The sequence below is a fragment of the Myotis brandtii genome, unplaced genomic scaffold, assembly GCF_000412655.1.
Source record: "Myotis brandtii unplaced genomic scaffold, ASM41265v1 scaffold350, whole genome shotgun sequence".
Lineage (NCBI taxonomy): Eukaryota > Metazoa > Chordata > Mammalia > Chiroptera > Vespertilionidae > Myotis > Myotis brandtii.
Genome location: NW_005363468.1, coordinates 2,157,254 through 2,177,518, shown reverse-complemented (window position 1 = coordinate 2,177,518; position 20,265 = coordinate 2,157,254). Strand labels below are relative to the sequence as shown.

The 20,265-nt window shown below is 36.9% G+C and overlaps 1 protein-coding gene across 7 annotated transcripts in view; it reads left to right on the top strand.

The window, feature by feature from the left end:
- Nucleotides 1–20,265, top strand: part of LMO7 (LIM domain 7) — a 217,723-nt gene that overhangs the window by 81,377 nt on the left and 116,081 nt on the right. For all 7 annotated transcript variants that reach the window (XM_014544074.1, XM_014544082.1, XM_014544078.1 and 4 more), the window contains exon 3: nt 8,166–8,235. In XM_014544074.1, the coding sequence (XP_014399560.1) occupies nt 8,166–8,235 (70 nt within the window). The remainder of the gene's footprint in view (nt 1–8,165; nt 8,236–20,265) is intronic.

Genomic DNA, 20,265 nt, shown 5'->3' with positions numbered 1-20,265 from the left:
GGGAACGTTGGCTTCCTCCTTCAATGAAGGAAGCAAGCCTCATGTTCGCTTTAAGCTGCCTGGCTGCCGGCCGCCATCTTGGCTGTCAGTTAATTTGCATATCTCCCTGATTAGCCAATGGGAAGGGTAGCGGTCGTACGCCAATTACCATGTTTCTCTTTTATTAGTGTAGATGTAGGAAAAATGGTTAGTTACAAGATTTAAGAAATAGAATAATAAACTACATTTCTGTATAAGGTAATAGATATAAAAATTAATTTATAGTTTCAATCTAATATCTTTATAAAATGTCAAATTTTCTTAGAAAAAGAATTAACATTTATGTAGAATAATAGACAAATGAGAATAAGAAAAATTCTAAAAATAAAATTTTTGTGGAATGAGTCTAATCTAATATTAGAACATATGATAAAGCACAACAAAACACAGTATTTAATAATTATGAGTTGCTTTATAAATGTACATATGAATGTGAGAGCAAGGTCCAGAAATACATTATTTTACATAAGAGCTTGTGATAAAAGATATGAGAAAATGGAGAAGAGATGAAACATTCAGTTCATTGTATTGGGATAAATAATTGAGTAAGAATTAATTTTAAAACTCACCATATATCAGAATATAGTCTAAATTAAATTAATGAGCTGAAAAATATAATTGAAGAGTTAAAAATGTTTGGAGGCAGTTTAAAAATCCAAGTTTAGAAGGAATAGGAAAAATAGATTTGAATATATATATAGATATATATGTATTTCTATATATATATATTCTGGCAAATAACATTCTGAAGAAAATATTTTAAACAAAAATGACTTAAAGATAATCCAGAGTTCAAAGAAATTGGTAAGATACACATTTCAAAATTTCAGTAGACAAGTGAGCAAAGGATAAGACCAAATAATTCACAAATAAAATACTACTGGAAATAAATAGTAAATTCTTCACATTTATTATTAAGAACTAGAGGCCCGATGCATGAAATTTGTGCAAAGGCCTTGGCCCCCGCCTGCTGCCGCCTTGGCCGGGGGCCTCTGCTACATCCCCCGTCTGCTGCGGCTTTGTCTGGAAAAAGGACGTCCGGTCTAATTAGCATATTACCCTTTTATTATATAGGACTAGAGGCCTGATGCACGAAATTCGTGCAAAAGTAGGCCTTCCTTCCCCTGCTGCCGGCACCGGCTTCCCTCTGGGACCCGGGCCTCGGGCTTCCCTCAGGCTGCCAGCAGGCACCAGAGACCCGGGGTTCCCTTGCAGTCCCGGCTTCACCCGGAAGGTTGTCTGGAAAGACATCTGGTCTAATTAGCATATTATGCTGTTATTATTATAGACTATGCTAGAACCAGATACTATTTATTTTTATTTATTTTATTTTTTAACCACAGTTTACATTCAATACCATTCAGCATCAGTTTCAGATGTATAGCAAAGTGGCCAGAAAACCATGCATTCTAATCCTCCCTCTGCCCCAAGTACTACCTGGCCCCATACCCCATTATCTCAACATTATTGCCTATATTCTCCATACTGCAATCTGTATCTCTGTGGCTATTCTGCACCTACCAATTCGTACTGCTTAATCCCTTCACCTTTTTCATACAGCCCCTGACCCCTCTCCCCTCTGACAGCTGTTAGTCTGTTCTCTGCAGATACTATTTTTTAATTGAAACTAGTAAATAATTTAAAATCTGTTATAAAATATTGGTTATATCGAGGCAACATATTCTGTAATATTCTCAAAATGACCAATTGAATATAAGCTGGTACATTAATAAATAACTAACTTATTTATTAATATAAACCTATATTTATTTATTATAAAAATGACAAGACTTCCCAATAATTGTTCTTTTGGGAATCTAAGAAAAGACTACAAAGTGGGGAAAAGATATGTATAAAGCATTTTCATATATTAAAAACAACCTAAATATGTAAAATTGGTGAAAATTTTTACCTCCCTTAAGAGTGGTGGTTATAAAAGCTGCAGCACCATGGACGGTCATGCAGTAAGTAGGTGGCTGACAGGTAGAGGGAAACAGTGTTGCTGCTATTGAAAGTGTGAAGTGTCGCTGCTCTATCATGCCAGGAGGTGGGTGGAGGAATGCTGCCCTGGGGTGCAAAAGCAAGTTGATTAATATTGCCAAATCCCTTTCCTAAGAATTATCAAGAACTGAACACTGATGATTTTATCTCTAGAAACAAAATATAAGAAATGGTAAATGTAGTCAGTAATATTGTGATAAGTCTGCACCATGACAGATCATTACTAGAATTACTGGGGTAATCACATTTAAGGTCTAAAAATGTCAAATCACTGAATTGTACACCTGAAACTAATATAATTAATATAATATTGTATGCCAACTATACTTAAATAAAAATAAAGAAACGGTAAGGAGCATGGATAAAGATATACATACAGACATACATCAAAGCATTTTTGCCCGACTGGCATGTCTCAGTGGTTGAGAGTTGACCTATGAACCAGGAGGTCATGGTTCAATTCCTCGATCCCCAGTTTGGGACGTGCAGGAGGTAGCCAATCAATGATTCTTTCTCATCATTGATGTTTCAACCTCTCTCTCTCTCTCTCTCTTTCCCTCCCTTCCTCTTTGAAATAATAAAAAAATATATATATATTAAAAAAACAGCACATTTTGACAGTGGCAAAAATTGGAGAGAACCTAAGTCTAACTATAATGGAATGACATGCCACTCTTGTTTCCATGAAGGGATGGAGAGGAATTTAGCGATGTGATGTTACTTAACAGTAAAAAGCACAATCAGGACAGGAATCTGAGCCCCTCTGCTAGATGCCCTTTATTATTGTTATGTATTGGGAAATTTCTGGCTATTCAGCAAGATCCATTAGTGCTTTAACTATTGAGGTTGCTCGAAATAGGAAACCTACTGTCAGACGCCTAAAGTTTTGCTGGATTCACTGCAGGATGGATGCTTCAGGCATAACAGTGAGGCAAGATAAGGAAGTCCAGTCATAATAAAGTGATGATTATAAATTTTATTGGTACTGACTTGGTGCTGTTCCGCCCGTTTTCCCATTTTAGCATGCAGTAACTATGTATTTATGTGGTAAGTAATCCAGCAGTATCCAGAATTACTACCACAGGAATTCTACCAATTGAACTTACATTAATTATACTACTTGTTTTAAAAATTATCATAAATATGTATACTGAATGCTTTTACACTTTGAAATTTAAAATTAATCTGCTTGTTACTTTATCCATGGGAACATGATCACTAACTACTGTTATTCTTTTATTATTTTTTCCCATCACCATTCATCTCCCATTCATCTTTCATCTCTACCCACAATTGTTGTTGTTATTATTATTTTTTATTGATTCCAGGTAAAAGGAGGAAGGGAGGGAGAGAGGGAAGAAAAGAGAGAGAGGGAGAGAGAAAGAAACATCGAGGGGGATCTGTGCCCTTGATTGGGAATCAAACCCGTGACCCTTTGGTCTGAGGACCAACACTCTAACCAGGGCCTGCTACCTTTTGGTGCATGGGATGATGCTCCTGCCAACTGAGTCACACCAGCCAGGGCCTCCCCCAACAATATTATTTAAAAAATATTACAGCTTAAAAATTTAGCTGGAAGTAATTAACTTAAAATCTTAGTAAGGAATTTAAGATAATCAGTCCAACAGTTATAGAACATTTTAATGTACATTCTGATTCATCCACAGAAGGGACTATATGCAGGCCACGAAAATTTATGCTATAGATGTATATTATTTCTGTGGACAATATAATAAAGTAAAAAGCAGCTTACATGATAAAAAAAGGATAACCAATCCAGTTAATATATCTGATAAAGAGTTTACTCTCTTGATCAACATTTGACAATTAGGAGAGAACACTGAAGTTCCTCTGTCTGCCAACAGAAAAATGAGAGGTGTCCTTGTTGGGAGAAGCAAAAAACCATTTCTAGCATTTGAATGAAACCAATGGTAAGGTTTTTAGTAAAGTTATTTCTATAAAGAAGATAGAGGTTTTGAATTATTAACAGAAAAAATTCTGCATTAAAAGTTAGTGGACTTTAGCCAGTATTCTTAAAGCACCTGCTAAATGCCAGGTAGCTTGCTCGGTGCTAGGAGGTGCTGTTTGCATTGGGAGAATAGTCCTGTGTGTGCGTAGCACCATCACTGTCTGGCTGCTCTGTGGCTGATCACTGTCTAGAATCTTTTGGAAGCATTCAAATGCTTGTTGAGCAAAGTTGGCATCTAGAAGAAAACTGGGCAAATGAGAAAATGTCAAATAATGGGTAAAACAAATATTGTAAGGAAATGGATAATCTCTTAGTTATATCTTTAAAAATTTTAGTTACCAATAGGAAAAGTTTGACTACTGTGGGGGTATATATTTAAAAAACATGTCTGACAGAAAGATACTAGTAATGTATGTGTGAATGACTAACCAAATAATTTATAGTTTAAAAGTTCACTCTCAGTGGATTGATGTGCTCTTTGATGTCAGTCTCTCTGGTGCATTTGGAAAATCTTTGGAAATAGGAAGTCAAAAGATGTCCCTACATTTTGCACTTCTGCTGAAGAGCTTCCCGATAAGGGGGGAAATGAGGTTTGGCATTTGAAACTAATTTCCGGAGACTAACAGACGGAGCATCAAATTCTGATTAAAACCTATAACTGAGCTGGACATCACATTGAGCTTCATGGGCAGTTCTGAGTCTCACTTCTGAGTTTCATTACAGGTCATGTCACATTCACCGGCGACAAGGGTTTGGAACAGAGCCCCTTTCTTGCATCAGTTGTTGTGCAACTGAACTCCCTTGGAGGAGTGTTTTGGGGAAGAGAGGAAAAGGAAGTAGACTACAACTGGAACGATGAGCTGAAGGAATGGTTTGCAGGCCGAATTGTGAGAGCAATCTACTGTGGGGGGTACCAAATGACTCAGCGTTTTCTGTTCTGGTTTTAATCTCACCCAATAGCAGACCTTTGGGGGCTGTCAGAGCACAGCACCAGGTTCCTGCCATGGCCTGAGAGAAGGCTTGCCAAGGTGGCTGTGTAATGTTACATGGGGTTAGCAGGGGTGGGCAAACTTTTTGACTCGAGGGCCACAATGGGTTCTTAAACTGGACCGGAGGGCCGGAACAAAAGCATGGATGGAGTGTTTGTGTGAACTAATATAAATTCAAAGTAAACATCATTACATAAAAGGGTACGGTCTTTTTTTTTTTTTTAGTTTTATTCATTTCAAACGGGCCGGATCCGGCCTGCGGGCCGTAGTTTGCCCACGGCTGGGTTAGAGGGATGGGATATGGGGATGCAAGAGGAGGAAATAGTCCCTTGTGCTCAAAGGAATCTGGGAGGTTATCATGTTAGCTCATTCATGAATAGAGCCAGTCACCTGAAGTCAGTATTGCCTTTAGAAACATATATAATTGAAGAACACTTATTATACAAAGAAGTTTTATTTGCAAAAGAGAACAGTATTTCTCTTGCATGATACTTGTATTTTATTTGACATAAGACTATGCCCCATTCCTTTAGATATATTTAAATGTCACAGAAATTTACATTTTCTGAAACCTATTTTTCTTCCTAGAAGGTCTTCCTTTTTTTTTTTCTTTTTTTTTTTATTCTTTTTAAAAAAAATATTATAATAAGTACCCCAGTGTCTTATGTCCATTAGTTATGCTTATATGCATGCATACAAGTCCTAGAAGGTCTTCCTTTAATTGTATATGAAAATAATTGTTTATGGATGGTCAGTATTTGCCCAAACTGCATTTTTTCTCCATATCCTAGTGCTTAGGACTGCTGTCGTTTTAACAGTTGACAGATAAAACAGCCTTTTTCTCTAGTGATACACTTTTTAGAGGGTAGTTTGTATATTATCCAGAGTGTTGGTTTGTCCCCATGGTTATTTCTGAGTTTGTACCTGTTCTAGGAGGCTCAGGAGTGGAGAGGGGCTCCAGTCCACTGTGCATTTGTTGTTTCTAAGTAATAGCTCTGGAACCTTCTGATGAGGGAGGAGTCAACTCATTACAGGGAGACAATATTTATCCGGCTGTTTTCTTTACCTCAGTCCCTTACTTCCTCTGGCTGACTTAATTGAGAGTATTATCCATCCCAGAAGCTGTCTTTTTAAAAAGTGCTCTTGTTATTAACTAACACTGTAATACAAAAATAATCAGTGAAGTAAACAGGTAAGTGGAATGATCTGGACAAAGTCCCCAGTGACTCAAATGGGTGGAGGCGGGATGTATGACACTCTTCCTCTAACAAGGACCATGAATGTTAGCCTTCCCTGACATTCTGTCTCTACGTTGCCCTGTCTCATATTGGTCTTCAACATTTAATGTCAATGAAAGGTTATATTTTAAGATCCAAGTTAACTGTTGGAAAGTCACTGCCAAGCTAGGGGTGAACTGCCACAGGTTTCTTGACTTATATTGTGCAGAATATGTTCCTATTAAGTAATGTTTCAGTTGTTACTTCTTCTATGCATTGTAAGTATGCCACCTTTAATAGAATTTAGAAATACCTGGTTAATAAGGAACAGCTAGAATAGTTAATTTGGAACTCTCATTTCTTATAAGCCTGTTCAATTCTTGTCTAGCCTCTTAGCTAGTCATTAAAGAAAACTAAAGTGGCCATGCGAAGAGAAAGCCTTCCTTCCCACATGGCTTTTAGTGAATAAATAAGAAATTAGGAATCAAGGAGTTAACACTTATAGAAAATGTTTAAAGTCAAGGAGATGGTTTTATTTTCTAAAGATGTTTGTGTCAAGAAACTATGAAAACAGAAAAACATCTTTTGTTCACCAGACTAAGTCTTCATAATCCACCCTTTTGAATCCAGTTGAATGACATTCTGAAGGTCATTAAATTGAGACTTTTGTCTTTTTTATTTTTAGCACACTCAAGTGTGTATATAAATCTCTGGAATGTTGAACAAGTGACATTCCACAAGTGGCAGATTTTTTTTTTTCTGTCGTTCATTGTGGAGAGGAGACCAGTGAATTAATAATGTTTGATTTTTTTTCTCCTTTGCTTTCCTAGTGGAGCTCAGTTACAGAATAAATAATTTTTATTTATTTTTTGTGGATGTAAAGTCACTGTTTCAAGTTACTGCTTTATGGCAGTAATTAATGATTAATTAACCACGCTAGAACTAATAGAAAAGCATTCTTTTAGTATTAAATTTCTCTGTGGCCTGGCACTGTACTAGTGAACCACAAAAAAATAGAATTCACAATAATCTAGATTTAGAACCAAAAAGTGTACTCCAAGTTGTAGTCATCAAAGCTGTGTTCTATTTTGGTATTCTAGAGTGTGGAGACATATATCTTTGTAGATTGTTATAGCAGTTTAAATTTGTTCAGTGTTAGAGTTTGAGGTAACTTTCAGGTTATTTTGGGGAGTTCTGGTACATTTAATTTAATTTTGCTATGGTAACAAAGCAATCAATCATGGACTTGAATGAGTTACCCATAAGAACTAGTTGGCTATGAGGATGAGTTCCCACTGCACCCTTTAAATATGACAGAATAGTATATAGCATTGAAATTAACTTTTAAAATAGGGATCTGTTTACATTCAGACATTCAAATGTTTACATAAGTATATATATATATTGTATATTAAACTCTAAGAGCCTATGAACATTATTAATTACTTATAGCTGCATTAATTTATTTTTGTTTTTTATTTTTCATATAAAAGGGTAAATAGGAATAAATAGTACTGTCAATCTTCATATAAATAAAATTAAAAAAGGACTGGTTTGAGAAAAGAATCAATGAAAATGATTAATAGAAAAAAGTATTCTTAGGACCAAGTGAATTAAATTATAATGAAGCGATTCTTAAACTGGCAGTTTGCAACAATCAAATATTACCTTTGTTTAATAGATGGGGAGCTCACTATTTTAAGGACTTGGCTTTGGATGGAGAAGTATGTCTCTGGTCTAAGAGAACAACTCACCATTGTTGACAGCACTGTTCTGACTCTTTCTGGAATTGTTTTCTCAGCTGTTTGCTTTCTGTGGGGGCTCTTAGCTCTGAATAACATATTGGGGATGGAATAGTGACATATATGATTTTTGAGAATGTTAAAAAGAACATTAAATTGATATTGGCACTCTTGTAATTGCTTATCTTGTTTCTTTATTCACTTTCAGTTTGATTAATAAGCTTAAACCTGGTGTCATAAAGAAGATCAATAGACTGTCCACACCAATAGCAGGTTTGGTAAGTAATAAATTGTCTTCAAAACTAGATCTCTTTGTTTTTGAAATGACAGGTTCTCTTATCTGGAGTTATTATAGAAATTAGGTTTGGGATTTTTTGCTCAAAAAAAGCATGTTTTGTGATGTCTTTCGCACACCTTTAGTACCTCTCTGTTTCCCTTCAGCTGGAAGATTTTATTTAATTTATTTTTTGTTTGTTTTGATTTTTGTGCCCTCAAACCTCATATATCCCCTTTCTTGGCTTATTTCTTCTACAAATTGCATTTGTTTGTGATACATTCCTTTGAAGCTCAGCCTGCAGACATTGTTTGCTAGTTGACCACAGTTTAGGGAAACTGTCCAATGTTTACCCTTTGTTCCGTTTCTGGTACTGCTTATGCATTACCCTTACCCAACACACAGGTCTTGGAGTGTATTTGTAAAAATGCCCAAGACCTCCTGGCTCGTTTACTTTATGTAATAGGTTTCCTACCAACATCCTGTGTGATGTTGGACATGTTTTTTTTTTTTTTTGCCTCAGTAATATTATCCATAAAATGACTATGGATGATTCTCTAGATTTTTAGCTTTAAATTTAGAATTTTGCATTTGAAAAATACCCCACACTGTCATTATATAAATATTTTGGTGGGTCAAGACACTGAAGAGACCAATAATAAGGTGGGTCCATGTCTTTGGACATAAGTAATTTATAATTAAAATGCAAATGATGGATAATATTGAAAATGTTAGCAATACCTAAAAATTAAGGTTGATGATAGAATTCCGTTAAGAAATTTAATTTCAAAAAACACTAAGTTTAAGAGCTAATAATTAGAAATGTAAAGGAAAAAATATTCTTTGGAATAGTTAAGTTGTGCTTATAATATTCTCAGAAACCTTCTGTTTGGCTATGATGTGTATGCAGATGTTAAAGGCATGAAAAATTGAATGTACCAATACCAAAATGTTTGGGTTTGCAGTTGTCATAAAAATTGAGTCAGGGGGGTGGGGAGGTGGTCAAGGGGAAAAGGGGTCAAATATATGGTGATGGAAGAAGATTTGACTTTGGGTGGTGGGAACACAATGCAATATACAGATCATGTATCATAGACTTATACACTTGAAGCTTGTATAATTTTATTAACCAATGTCACCCCAATAAATTTAATTTAAAAAATAACTAAAAGAAAATCTCATCATAATTTTGACAGATATGAATTATTTGCAGAGTATTTTTATTAGAAAGTATCTGTCTAGCAATATATGAATGTATCACAATATATGAATATATATATGAATTACTTCTAGTAATAGAGTGCATTGCAAGGTATTAAGGAATAAATTAAAGAAATTTGGTTTTTGAAGTCTTTCTAAGAATATTCAGTTTAATAAACTAAATATACTTAATATTAATATAACTTCTGTGAAAATTAAAAGTTTGAATTGTATTGAAAGTATTCTCTGTCTTCTCCAATGGCTTGAGCTATTCTTAGTTTAATGCTTAGACTTTAAATCATCATTTCTTGGGTTAATTACATGCATTTTAAATGAAATTAGCTTTTGATCTCAAACACCCTGCCTATTTGGAATGCTTGAATTGTGGTGGTTTGTTGTTGGTCCCAGAGGTTTTATTCAATCTCCTGATTCTGTGATGAGATGAAATCACAAATGTAATTTTAAATCCAAAGATCTCTCCAAATACTTCTATTTCAAGCATCAGAAATTCTATCTGGTTTGGATTTTATCTCTAGAAACTAAAATGAAATGCATTTCCAGCATATTAAATTGGATGATTTCCCAAATACAGGACAATGAGCATTTTCAATTGAATGTAGGAGTAGAAGTGTGACCATAGCCTCAGAAGTGGACTAAGCTCAGTTGATTTGAAGTTGTTATCCTGCCTCATTTGCTTCCTTCCTCTGATGCTTGTGTGGAATAATGGTTGTGGCAAACCCCAAAGCCTTAATTTCAAGTGTGAATTAGAGCTCTAGTATCTATCTAGTAGGGTTGTTATGAGGATGGGAATGGATGATACATAGATGGTCTGACACACAGATATTCAATGAATGTTCTTTGGTAGCACATTCATTCTTTTAATAAATAATGGAGTGCCTATTGGGGCAAGCATTTTTCTAGTTTATAGGGTTGCATTGGAGGAACAAAGACAAGTAAGGACCATACCTGCAAAATGCTTATAGGGAATAGGGATCAAGCAAATTAATTGACAAATGAGCAAGAAAGTATCAGATAATAAATGTTCCACAGAGAATTACAGTAGACCGTGACTTTGACATCCATGAGCAGTTATAGTGGGACTATGAAGATTGACCTCTAAGAATTCTTTAAGAAGGAGTATGTCAGCCCTGGCTGGTGTCGCTTAGTTGGTTGGAGTGTTGTCCCATATACTGAAAGGTGGCAGTTTGGATTCCCAGTCAGAGCACATACCTAGATTGTGGGTTTGATCCCCAGTTGATTGATGTTTCTCACATCGATGCTTCTCTCTCTCTCCCCCCCCTCTCTCCCTCCCTCCCTCACCCTTCCTTCCTCTAAAATCAATCATTTTTTAAAAAAGGAGTAAGTCAGAAGGCTTAGATTTTGACATTTATAGAAAAGAAAGTTGAAGAAGCTGAGCCAGACTTCATATTAGCAATTTTTGTGTTCACAGCATATAACATAGTGACTGGTACATATAGGAGATCAAAGATTTTTAAATTAATGAATAAATATGATTTCCATTGTGAAAAATGATAGGCCCTAAAATTAGGTTTTTTTTTTAATGGGATAGTGTGATAGGTTGAATTGTGCCCCCTGTACTCTGTCCCCAAAGATATAATATATTGAAGTTCTAAAACCCACTACCTCAAAGTGTGATCTTTTTTTTTTTTTTAAATATATTTTATTAATTGTTTACAGAGAAGAAGGGAGAGGGATAGAGAGCCAGAAACATCGATGAGAGAGATTGATCAGCTGCCTCCTGCACGCCCCCCAGTGGGGATGTGCCCGCAACCAAGGTACATGCCCTTGACCGGAATCGAACCTGGGACCCCTGAGTCCGCAGGCCGACGCTCTATCCACTGAGCCAAACCGGTTCGACTAGTGTGATCTTTTTTTCGAATAAGGTTGTTGCAGATGATGTAACTAGTTAAGATGAGGTCATACTGAAGTAGGGTGGGCACCTAATCTAATATAACTGGTGTTTTTATGATAAGATGGCCATATGAAGACAGATACATAGGAAGAGTGCTGTGTGACAACTGAGGATTGCAATGATGCATCTACAGGCCAAGGAACACCAAAGATTGACAGCAAACCACCAACAGCAAGGAAGAATTTCCCAACAGGTTTCCTAGGGAGCCTGGCTTTGGGGATACCTTGATTTTGGGACTTCTTGCTCCAGAATTGTGAGACAATAAATCTCTGTTGTTTGAAGCCACCAATTTTGTGGTACTTTGTTATGGCAGCCCTAGGAAACTAATACAGACAGGTAAATGTCTCAGTTAACACATGCTTTAAAAAAACTTTTTATTTTGAAATAAATGTAGATTCACAGAAAGTTGCAAACAAAACAAAAAACCCAAACAACCAGTACCCTTCACCTATTTCCTCCCAGATGGTAACCTCTTGCTTAACTATGGGTATAGTAGTAAAACCAGGAATAATGGAGTGCCTATTGGGGCAAGCATTTTCCTAGTTTATAGGGATGTATTGGAGGAACAAAGACAGGTAAGTACATTGGAGGAATAAAGACAGGAAGTTGACATTGATACATCCAAAGGCATTAATCAAAATTTACCAGTTTTGCTTGCAGTTAATGCTTTTTTAGTAATGCTTTCAAGCTAAGTGAGATGTAGAGAGTTCTATTGTAAGGATTTTGGGAGAATTCTCCTGTTACTCCAGTGCTCAGCATAAACATGGCAACTGCATTCCACATGATTACCTTTTTCCTGTTGGGAATGGTGTCTCCTAGTTGAGATTCTCAAGAGAGAAATCTGAATAGATCAGGTTACTTTTTCATTCCAGGGTACCGATATCATGGCCAGCCTGTGCACGACCAGTTCCTTGAGAAGAAAGTCGTCTTAGCCAAATGGGCTGTGATCAGGAGTGTCGGTTCCCTTTGGCCCACTTAGTTCATGTGTGTGGATTGACATGGGTTCTGTGAATGAGGCTTGTGTGGGGTAGATACATCAAGTTACGTCAAATACAGTAAGAATTACACAATTTCTGTGTAAGTTTGTTAACCTGAGTGATTGTAGCACTCCAATCCCCCTCTTCCATTTCTCCTTTCTTATTTTCTTTCCTGCAGCTATAATGTGTCCATTTTATGTCAGTTACCATGTATATTTGGCTTGGCAGCCATGGCAATGGATTTACCTGTGCACATGGGCCTGTGTGAAAAACATAAGCAAGACAATACAGGAAGAGATGTTTAGATAATTTAGAAATATATTGACTGCTTTGCTTGAAGTATTCATGATTATTATTATTTTTTATTTGGGAAGACAGTAACCATGTTACCAAAGAGATGTGGTTCTTCTTATTTGAGTGAGTTTTATATTGTAAATACACTGGTGTCCCTTGGCATGGCCTGCACCCTCTTGCAAACCGGGACCCCTCGGGGGATGTCAGACTGCCAGTTTTGGCCCGATCCCCCCAGCGAATATGTGCACTGGGCCTTTAGTATGCATATAAGATCTTTGGTTAATCTCTTCCCACCTTCTCCCCTCCCCGCTTCCCTCTGAGATACATCAGTCTGTTTCATGTTTCTATGCCTGTGCATTGAGTATCTCCCCCCCGCCCCACCCCCCGCCCCGGTGGTCAGTGCGTGCCATAGCAAACGGTCCAACGGTCGCTTAGGCTTATATATATAGATAGATTGATTTTCCCTTATCTTTTCTGTCCTTCCTATTCTTTACAAAGTCATACTAGAAAAAAATTCTAACTCAGGAGTTTGAGTCTTCCAAAAACGTAGCTGGTGTTAATGGTGGGTATGTTTAAATCATTGAAACTCAAAATGATAATTTTATTTGGGAATAAAAAGATTCAAGCTCAATACAAAACCACGAGAAGCAGGCAAGATAATTCTTTTATTTTTTATTTTTTTTCAATTACACTTTACATTAGTATTATTTTGTGCAAACAAGATATTCTGATGGTGAAAACTGTTGAACCAGAATAATGTTTGCCATCTGACGTGTTAGTGTGCATGAAATACAATATGACTTATAGTCATCTTGGACCTGCAATGACTTATTTGTATTTAGCTAAAGCAAGATTTTTCAGCCTTGGTCCTAATGACTTTTGATGTTTTGGGCCAGATAACTCTTTGTTGTGGATGTCTGCCTTGTGCATTATAGAATGTTTAGCAGCATCCTGGGCCTCTACTCACTAGATAACAGTAGCATCATGCCCCCCACCTCCCATTTGTGACAGCTGAAAATATCTCCTGTCATTGCCAATGACCCTATAGGGTAAAATCATCCCTGGTTGAGAACCACTGAGCTAAAGAATCAAGAAAGTAAACACTACCCCTTTACTAGTACATGGACTAGTTTGCTGAATGACTATAGATTTCATTGACCTACTCATGCTTGTCATTCCCTTTGAAAAGCAATGGTATTTCAGAAAACTTGGTTTGAGCCATTCATTTGTGTGAATGTTTGTGTCTTATCAGTGGGCTCAATAGAAAAATCCTCAGTATACCCACACTTGCATCAAAAATATGGGCTGAATTTGAATATCTTTGCCCTGCCTAAAGGGTTCCTCTTTCAGATTACTGTGGAGAGTGGAATGTGTAAGGTGTGACTGTAGAGGCTGGGCAGGTTGTCTCCTCACTCAGGAATGCAGGAAATGCAAAGATACCAGCCAGCGTCAGTGGCTGGATTTGTCAGTTTATAAGGCAAGTTTATGGGTCCATTCTAACTGCCCTTTCTCACAAGGTTATTAGTGGTTAACGTTCTTGTACCTGTGCTGGGTGTCAGCAGGTAGTGCAAGCTAGTCTGTGTCAAGGTCACTGTTGAAACATCTAGTGTTTCCCTTGCAGCAGTGATAGAAAATTCACCTGAGGAATCAGCTATGTAATTTAAATATTCTTATCAAGATTTTATCATGTGCTTTTTAAAAAACCATTTTCAGGCAGGGACTCTATCCCATTCCTTTCCTCGGGGGTAGAGGAGCCGAGGGGGTGGGAAGAGGAGAGGTTTGTGGGACACTGAGCTTGTGAGCTCTTTCTATAAATAAAATCAAATAAATACAAATAAGAAAATAAAATGTGAGACCTCAAGACAGAGAGTTTTTAAAGTGGGGGAAAGAAAGCCCACTCCTGTTTCCTCTTCTTTCTCATCCTAGTTGAAATAATATAAGAAGTACAAATATAATTACTATTTTCATTCAAGGGTAGCACTTTTCTGGGTAGGAGGCAGGAATAGATTCTGTATGGTTAAGAGAAAATACTCAAGGAATAAGAATGGAATATAAAATTGGATGAGCAGCCAATATATGCTTTGCTTACCACTGTGGTAATTTGAGAGTTATTCTCTGTTGGGCCAAACCCAGTATATGTCTCAGAGGGAATATAGATGATAATAAGCAAGATATTTTTGTGAATGTATTTGGATATTGATGTATAGAAAATACTGATAACAAGTGACAGCATGGGAAGATAGTATTGTAGAGCTAGTTTAGAATAACCATTTAATGGTAAGATCAGTAGTATTTTCTCTCTGTTTTTGAATTTTATTGCTGATTTTATACATTTGCTTGAGGAGATCTTTCACATAGCAAATTTGGGAAGGGCTTTTTTGATCCATTCATCCTTGCCTGTTTAATTGCTTAGCCCGCAAGAGCAGCATCCATACAGAGCTGATTCTGGCTGCCATGATCCCCATCTCCAAATGGATGGGGAACAAACCTGGAGGTCCCCTCTCATCACACTACTCTGCCTCAACTCTGACTTAGTTTTCATGTTCTTGATTTCCTCACAACTGATACATAATGAAAGCTAGTTGTTTCTATAAATTACCATTCTCTTTAACGTTTGTTCATTTCACACATATCACTGTATTGGGACAATTTATATGTGTTGGATCACATCTTGGTATTTTGTTGAATTAAAAGATGGTTTGTTTCCTTTTCTCCTATTTCCTAATGGAGATAGTAAAGGTTAAATGATATCAATGAACTAGATTACAACTGCTCAATTGTAGTTTCATGATTAAAACTATGCTAAAGAAATGTTTTTATTTCAAAGGAAAGCTAAACCATTGTGACAACTTATGTAATTATGCCTCAAACACTAAAATGTAAACCACTCTTATGTCAGTTTCATTATTGTCTTTATAAAGAAAACACCAGTAACAATAAACAGGGAGTACTTTTTCTTACTTCTTAATTAAGATATAGGAGAGTCCTATAGTATTGCCATTATTAATGTATTGTTTACACTTGTGCAAGAAATTATATTTATAAATTAGGCATTTACTAAAAATAAGGCCACTCTACACTATGCAAATGACATTTTCCATGGTTGTATTTTAATAATCTTTTTTCTAATGTATATTTTACTGAAATTTCTGTGGATTACCACCTGTATTTTGAAATAGTTTGGTGTTATCCAATAATTACTAGTAAGTCTGAGAAAATAGATGGAATGGGGAGTGTGCATTGGCTGTCTTCAAAGTAACCAATATTAGATGTTAAATATCCAAATGTCTAACACCTCCACGTAAGTGGCATATAAATAAGTCAATAATGGTGAAGTTATTTATAAAGTATTTTTAGGAGATTTCTTCCAGAGTCTCCTTGTCTCTCTACTTCTCTCCAACTCCCAATTACAGATAAGTATCACCAAGGGTGTAAACTTAAAAGCTTAATGCCAACTTTGAAGTTGTTTCCAATGCCCACATAATGATGCAGCACAGTAGATCAGGAAACTCCTGTTTTATTTCCAGCCACAATCTCTTAGTCATGGCATTGACACAAGTGTAGAGCTCTTCCCTAGAGTGCCAAAACTTACTTGTTTTTAAATCTAAGATGAACATTTATATGCCAACTTTCAGCCTTGAGGGCAATCTTGTTTTTAAACATTAATGAATTAGAATTCTTAAAGCAGCACTATAATTAACTTGTGGAGTTTTTTTTAAAAAAATGATTCAGAATAGGAGTATATCATACATAGGATTATATCTGGTTTTATGTAGATACAAAAACATTTGGAACATTTCTCTTTAGGCACCTTTTGTTATGTAGAAATTGGAAAGGAAAAAGCAAATGAGGTAATAAGAAATAGAACCCAGTGTAAGACTGGTATGAGGACCTTGGTTACTTGATGGTTTTTAGGCCCATGACTATCTCTCCCTTCCTAAAAGTGTTTATTGAACACTGACTGTGTGCCGGGTACTGTTCTAGGAATTTGGGACACGCCCACAAATAAGGCAGAGAAAGTTCCTCTCTAATGGAGCACAGTCAGTAAGTCAGTAATAACCTGTCAGATGCCAGTAACTACAGTGAGCAATATATAATACCTGTCAGTTACCAGTAATTGCACTGAAAAAATAAGTCAATGGGTAGAGATTGATTGAGTGCATGTATGATAAGTATTTTAGAGAAGGTGCTCAGGGACCTCTCATTTCTGGAGTTGACATTTATCAGGGTGTGAATGAAGTGAGGGAGTGGGAAGATATGGGAATGGGTGGGAGTTTTCCAGTCAGAAGGAAGAGAGGGGTGTCAAGGCAGGATGAAGTTGGGCCAGCGAGGAGAACTGTGGATCTGAAACAGAGTGAGGTGGAGAGGTAGTCCTCAAGGTTTTATAAGGCTTCATGGACTTTGGTGAGTAGATTGCATTTAAAATGTAAAAAAAAAAATGTAAATGAATCACTAGTGGGTGTGTGAAGAATAGACTAAAGCAAATCAAGAAGAGAAACAGGAGAGCCAGTTAAAGAACACTTTCAGTGGTTGTGATGATTAGTTTTGTGTGTCAACTGGACTGGGCCACGGGGTGTCCAGATATTTTGTCAAACATCACTCTGAGTGTGTCAGTGAGGGTTAATATTTGAACTGGTAGACTAAGTAAAGCAGATTTCCCTCCCTCATGTGGGTGGGCCGTAACTTATTAGTTGAAGGCCTGGCTAGAACAAAAAGGCGACCCTCCTTGAGTGAGAGGAAACTACTGTGCCTGAGGGGATGAGCTGGGATATTGGTCTTTTCTAGCCTCCAGATTTGAACTGAAACACCAGCTCTTCTTGAGTCTTGAGCCTGCTGGCTTTTGAACGGAAACTTACACCATTACATCGACTCTCCTGGTTCTCAGGCTCTGGATGAGGACTGGAACTAGACCATCAGCTCTCCTGGGTGTCCAGCTTACAGATGGGCAGACTGGGATTTCTCAGCCTCCATATCACCTAGACTTGGGGACAATGTCTTACAATTACAGTGAGGGAATTTCGGAACCTTCTTGACATAGAAAGGACTAAAAGTGAGTCAGCCTCATAAAGTAGGGATTCCCTGAGGCTGAAAAAGCTTAATCTGATGATCCAGATGCATCACTTGTAAAAGCGATTCTCTGAAGGGGGGTGGGAGCCGCTGTATGAAGGAACGCGAATTCTCAGTGAGCTAGTTTTACTATGTTGTTTTTCTTCATTAGACATGCTTTATTGCTTCATAAACTATGCCTGTTAGTGTCATTATGACATGTTTCTTTAAGCAATTATTTATTTGTTTTACTTTGGAACATAAAACATGAGTAATTTGAGGTCAGAACTCTTTTCTCTTTTATTCCCATTCCTTTCTGCCCACCCCCACCCCTCCACCTCTGGCAGCCACCAGTCTGTGCTCAGTCAGAATTTCTTAAGCATCAATTTCAGCATATTTTAAAAGAGTGACTACGTTTTAGAATTCACTTTTGATATAAAGTTTAATTTGAATAATATGCAAGACTGTGCCATATTTCATGCTGCAATTTGACAAAGCCTGTTATTGCTTCTGTGTAGTTAATTGTCACCTGAGTTGATTAAGCATTTCAATAGCTAGCATTTAACCAGAACCCTCAGCCCTCATTCCTTTGCTGCCCTATCTTGCCAATCTTAATTCTGTCTCTCTTGGTCTGGTTTTTGCTCCTGTACTGCCAAGCAGTGCTGGGGGAAAATCAAATCACCAAGCTTCTGGCATAATTATCATGGATAATCTCCTGGGTGTCACTTGGCAATTCCTTTTAAGCATTCCTGGGTGGTTCCTATTCCTGTTTTCACATGTGACAAAAGCTTACCGCTCTCTTTAGGCTCAGTGTGTCTTTGTAGAGAAATAAGGACCCAAGGAAAACCTTCAAAAGCAAACAAACAAGCCAACCCCAAAAATGTACTAGCTGCTTATTTTTCTCACAAATAGCTATTGAAGTTAGATCTCTGAGTGTTGGCCTACATAACATAGTTATAAAATGTAGGTGTTACTTCACAGCCTACATTTATTAGCTAAGCCATAAAATAGAGAATGAATTCTCCAAAAGAGTAAAAAAGCTAGTGTCAGCTGATCAAAATTGTGACTACCGTGCTTTCTTAATGGGAAACTGTGTAATTAAAATGCAAATTTGGATGTATTGTGGTTATTTCGCTGCTGCTAGGGAGTTGTTAATTTTGAGTGATCACCTTCAGTGTGTCCGAAGAACCAAATTCAAGTACTTATGATGATGGCCTAATGGGAACTCTCTAACACCTAGGTGATTCACGTTCACACTAAGGAGAAGCACTGCTTTAAGTTATATTTGGAAATATTTTTCTTATATTGTTCTTTACCAGAAAACTTATGAGTACAAAGTCTCAAATCACCTGGAGGATCTTCTTAGAATTATGGGTTCTAATTCAGCAGGCCTGGGCTGGGGCTGGATAGTCTGCGTTGTTTTTTATGTGACCTTTCTTCCATTTTAATTATTCTGCTTATTTTCTGTTATAAGCAAAAGAAAGCTTATTGCACGGTGTCATGTATTTTCAAAGCTCAAAATAACTTTAGTTGTATCCTAATGACCTATTAGTTGCAATAGCAGGACCTATCTTTTCAGCTCATGCCAGCTTTTGCAATAATAATAATAATAATACTCCCTCCATCAATTGTTTCACATCTATGAACCAATGTCAAGCCATCATAGATGTTCTCAATAATTTAACACAGATGTAACAGCTTCTCTGTGGATTCTTTGTTCATTGTTCAAACCATTCACACAGAATGGGATAAAATTTTATTCTTTTAAGTTCCACACATAAACAAGATGCCGAGAAAGCCTTTGTCCTCTCTGACAGAGAAGCAGAGAGCTCTGGCTCATGAATGACAGCATAATGAAAGCTAGAATGAAAATTTGGGGAAAGTCCCTTTTTTGGTCCACTCTCAAAGCAAGAAGGATAAACAGCCCTAGCCGGTTTGGCTCAGTGGATAGAGCATCGGCCTGCGGACTGAAGGGTCCTGGGTACGATCTTGGCCAAGGGCACATGCCCAGGTTGCTGGCTCGATCCCTAGTGGGGGGCGTGCAGCCGATCAATGATTCTCTCTCATCATTGATGTTTCTCTCTCGCTTCCTCTCTGAAATCAATAAAGATATATTTTTTAAAAAAGAAAGATAAATAATAGTTTCTTTTCCTGCTAGCCAGAAAAAGTGTTTCTGTTTAATTGGGCTTGGAAGTTCAGTGTATCTCCACATCTGTGTGTATACATGTGTAGTTACATGTATATAATCTATGCGGTGTAGTAGTCCCCAGTCTTTTCAACTAGTTTGTCTAATCATTAAGCCACTTAACCAATTGGGATACTAATATATCACATTGAACAAGTTAACATAATTGCCTCTTTGAAATACTAGGGATGTTTACACATTTATTTGGCTTGTAAAGGACTGAAATATTCCAATAATATATTAACAAGCTTTTTATTTTAAAGAGTGTGGCTCTTAATAAATTGATTTTTCTGAGTCCCAGAGAAAAAGTCCCTTTTAAAACACTTCTGAAGCGGCTTGAAACAGGAAGAATGTCTTCTGATTTGGCCAAAAGTATGACGTGTATTTTATATCATTTAA